The following is a 2,772-nucleotide window of genomic DNA, read 5'->3' as shown; positions in this document are numbered from 1 at the left end:
AACATGTAGGACAAGACATGATGCCTGTGAGGCGATATTACAATTAAAAATTAATTATTAATTTTAATTACAATTAAGAAGCAAGGTGGAGACTTCTTGGTCACATTCTTCTTCAAGGTATGGTCATCCCTGCAATAAAACTATAGTGTTATTTCAGTGCAAAAAGTACACGAACCAGAGGAAAACCTCCTGTAACTCTCAACAAAGACCTAAAAAGACAAAATAATACACTGCAATTAACATCACACACGATTAGAATCACAGAGAATGATAGTGATAGCACAGAAAAGAAATGAGTGGATTGCTTTCACAATCTTGATCTGCAAAACAGCCAAAGCTGCAAAGTAGGACGACATTGATGGCAAAAGGCAATAAGTCAAGTAAGTCGTTGTTTGAAAGAAAAATCAGGCATGCTGTTGAAGGGTAAATAGAAATTTCCAAAGGCATAAGAATAGCATAGAATCCACAGCAATGAAAATAAACCAAATGCACAACCAAAGGATACCTTTCACTCACCCTTTCAATCCATGATGACTGTGTGTTAGGAGACATTCCGAGGATACTTTCTGGAGGATCATTGTCTTCATGATTGACAACTGTATCCTCTGAAAGGCCATGCCGTTCCAAGTTGGTTTGTATCCCAGACAAAATCTTATCCCTTCCATCTTCATAAACAGCCTCTCCCAAAATGGAGCAAAGCAACCCCAGCAGTTCTCCTAAAAAAAATAGAAGTACATCATTTTCTTATTAATGATCACATATCTATGGAAGCTCAGTGAACTGACTGAATGGTTTGACATTACGTTGGAAGTCTCACAGTCATATTTACCTGGGCAAGTTTATTAACCCCCAGTTTACTTGGGCATTATGGTTAATATCAGACATTTTAAAATCTATAGTCAAGACAATGGTGTCAGACTATGCTGCACAAAAGAGCATAATCGTTTTTTTCCCACTCTACAAAAACTCTACACGTATGGGATTGATGTGGTCTAGTGGTATGACTCGTTTTGGATTGGAAAATCCTGGGTTCGAGCCTCACTCAGCACATAGTTGAGTCCTTTGCTCACATTGCATCTTCAGGGGTGTAAAATGAGTACCTGGACGTTACCAGCGTTGTCTCTATTGAAAAAAAAAAATTGCAATATCGCCTAACACTAACAGGTGTCATGTCCCGTTCTATATGTTACATTTTGTTGTTGATCAGGGACGCCTTGTAAAGCACTTTGAGCACATTTAGTGGATATTGCCCTAATACTTATAATATAAAAGCTCAAGTGGAAAAAAAAAAAATTACTTTGAATAAACTTTTTTTTTCTTTCTCAAAATAAGTATCCCATGTGAAGCTGTTGCATTGTAAAGTTTACAACCAAAATTATTAAGTCAATTTTACACCCTCAAAACCTCTCAGATTAAGGGTACCACACCCTGTTTGCAAAAGAAAAAAAAATGTAATACAAATAACAAAGGAATGGGATATGAGATTTGTTCAGGGCTGTCATTATCCCTAGACACCTGTCTGGGGATAATGAAAATTCGTTATCCCCAGACACCTGTCTGGGGATAACCAAATTTCGTTATTCCCAGACAGATATTTGAAACTGGGACATTTATCCCTTGCAATGAAATGTTCTGTAAAAAGAAGACGGAATTAAAAAAAAAAAATTTTAAAGTGGCGGAACCAAGATTCGAACCCACAACGTCGATTCTGGTAAAACTTCCAGGGCAGACGACTAAACCATTCGGCCATGACACCCACTTCGAAGTCGACGCATATTGTGTATATGCAGATAGTAACAACTGATGTGTTGGTTAATTTTATGTTTTTATAGATGTTTTATTAACTTTCCTTATCTCTATGTGCATTCGGAAACATTCCATATTCTGGAATGTGAATAATTGTTTAAAAGAGCGGAGTTTCAAATATGTGTCTTGGGATAACGAAATTGGTTATCCCCAGACAGGTGTAGTGTCTGGGGATAATCACGTCACAGCGTTTGTTCAGTCTCTTAATTTCTACGTAGGAAATCCCTGAAACTGAAAACTTTAAATCGTTAGCTTTACAAAAGCTCATTTCACCTGCGACAATCCTCACTCGAAATTCGCCATCATCTAAAAGATTCAGGGCTTTGTCAACGAGAGCCATAGAAAAACCCCTTGCATGTTCCTCAAGATTACGTTTGGATTTCGTCTGCTGCAAAACGCAAATCGCACCACGCATCCCTCCATGACGAGTCTCCCATTCGTCAGAGGAGTTGATGCAATATAGTAAGTCGTTTTCAATGGCATCCAGTGTCTGTTCGTCAGGTTGATTATTCAAATGTGATTTTAGCTCCTCAAACCCACGATCTCGTTCAAGCTTTGCTTTGTTACAAAGTTTGTTCAGTATCTCAGACGCCATTGTTGTTAACAAACGCTCTCTTTTGAAAAAGTTAATAAATTTATATTACCTATAATCATAGAATTAAACGAATGAGAATACGTACGAAGCGTAAAAAGTGTCCACCAATGAAAGCATTCAGCGCCATTTTGTTGTTGGCTGAGAATGTAGTAATTACCATTCATTCGGTATCTATGTCAACATAACGACACAAGAAAAACAACAAACAATATCAAAATCCACAATAAAATGTTTCAGAACTGTTGCGTATATTTATGGCACAACGAAGCTGTCAAAAAATGAAGTTAGAGAATGTGTGTAATCATGTATTATAATAACCTGTAATGTGTTTTCCAACCACCACATCATCTACTACTACAACCACCACCACA

At 37.3% G+C, this 2,772-nt stretch overlaps 1 protein-coding gene across 1 annotated transcript; it reads right to left on the bottom strand.

Moving 5' to 3' along the window:
• Positions 1-258: 258 nt before the first annotated feature.
• Positions 259-2,408, bottom strand: LOC144973879 (uncharacterized). The gene is made up of 2 exons (XM_078917037.1): positions 2,080-2,408; positions 259-716 (listed from the first exon to the last, which is right to left on the bottom strand). Exons 1-2 carry the CDS (start codon positions 2,399-2,401, stop codon positions 259-261), a joined length of 780 nt encoding a protein of 259 aa, XP_078773163.1. The 5' UTR covers positions 2,402-2,408.
• Positions 2,409-2,772: the final 364 nt, after the last annotated feature.

Source organism: Berghia stephanieae, chromosome 1 (assembly GCF_034508935.2).
Source record: "Berghia stephanieae isolate SIO BIC M18660-M18661 chromosome 1, UCSD_Bste_1.3, whole genome shotgun sequence".
NCBI lineage: Eukaryota > Metazoa > Mollusca > Gastropoda > Nudibranchia > Aeolidiidae > Berghia > Berghia stephanieae.
Note: the sequence above shows the minus strand (reverse complement) of the source record. Positions and strands in the feature narration are given on the sequence as shown.

Bases quoted from the DNA above. Each gene is read 5' to 3' on its own strand.
- LOC144973879 (XM_078917037.1), bottom strand. From the start codon at position 2,401: ATGGCGTCTGAGATACTGAACAAACTTTGTAACAAAGCAAAGCTTGAA. The intron at 717-2,079 runs GTGAAATGAGCT...TATTTTTTTTAG, and splicing joins TCGAGTGAGGATTGTCGCAG to GAGAACTGCTGGGGTTGCTT.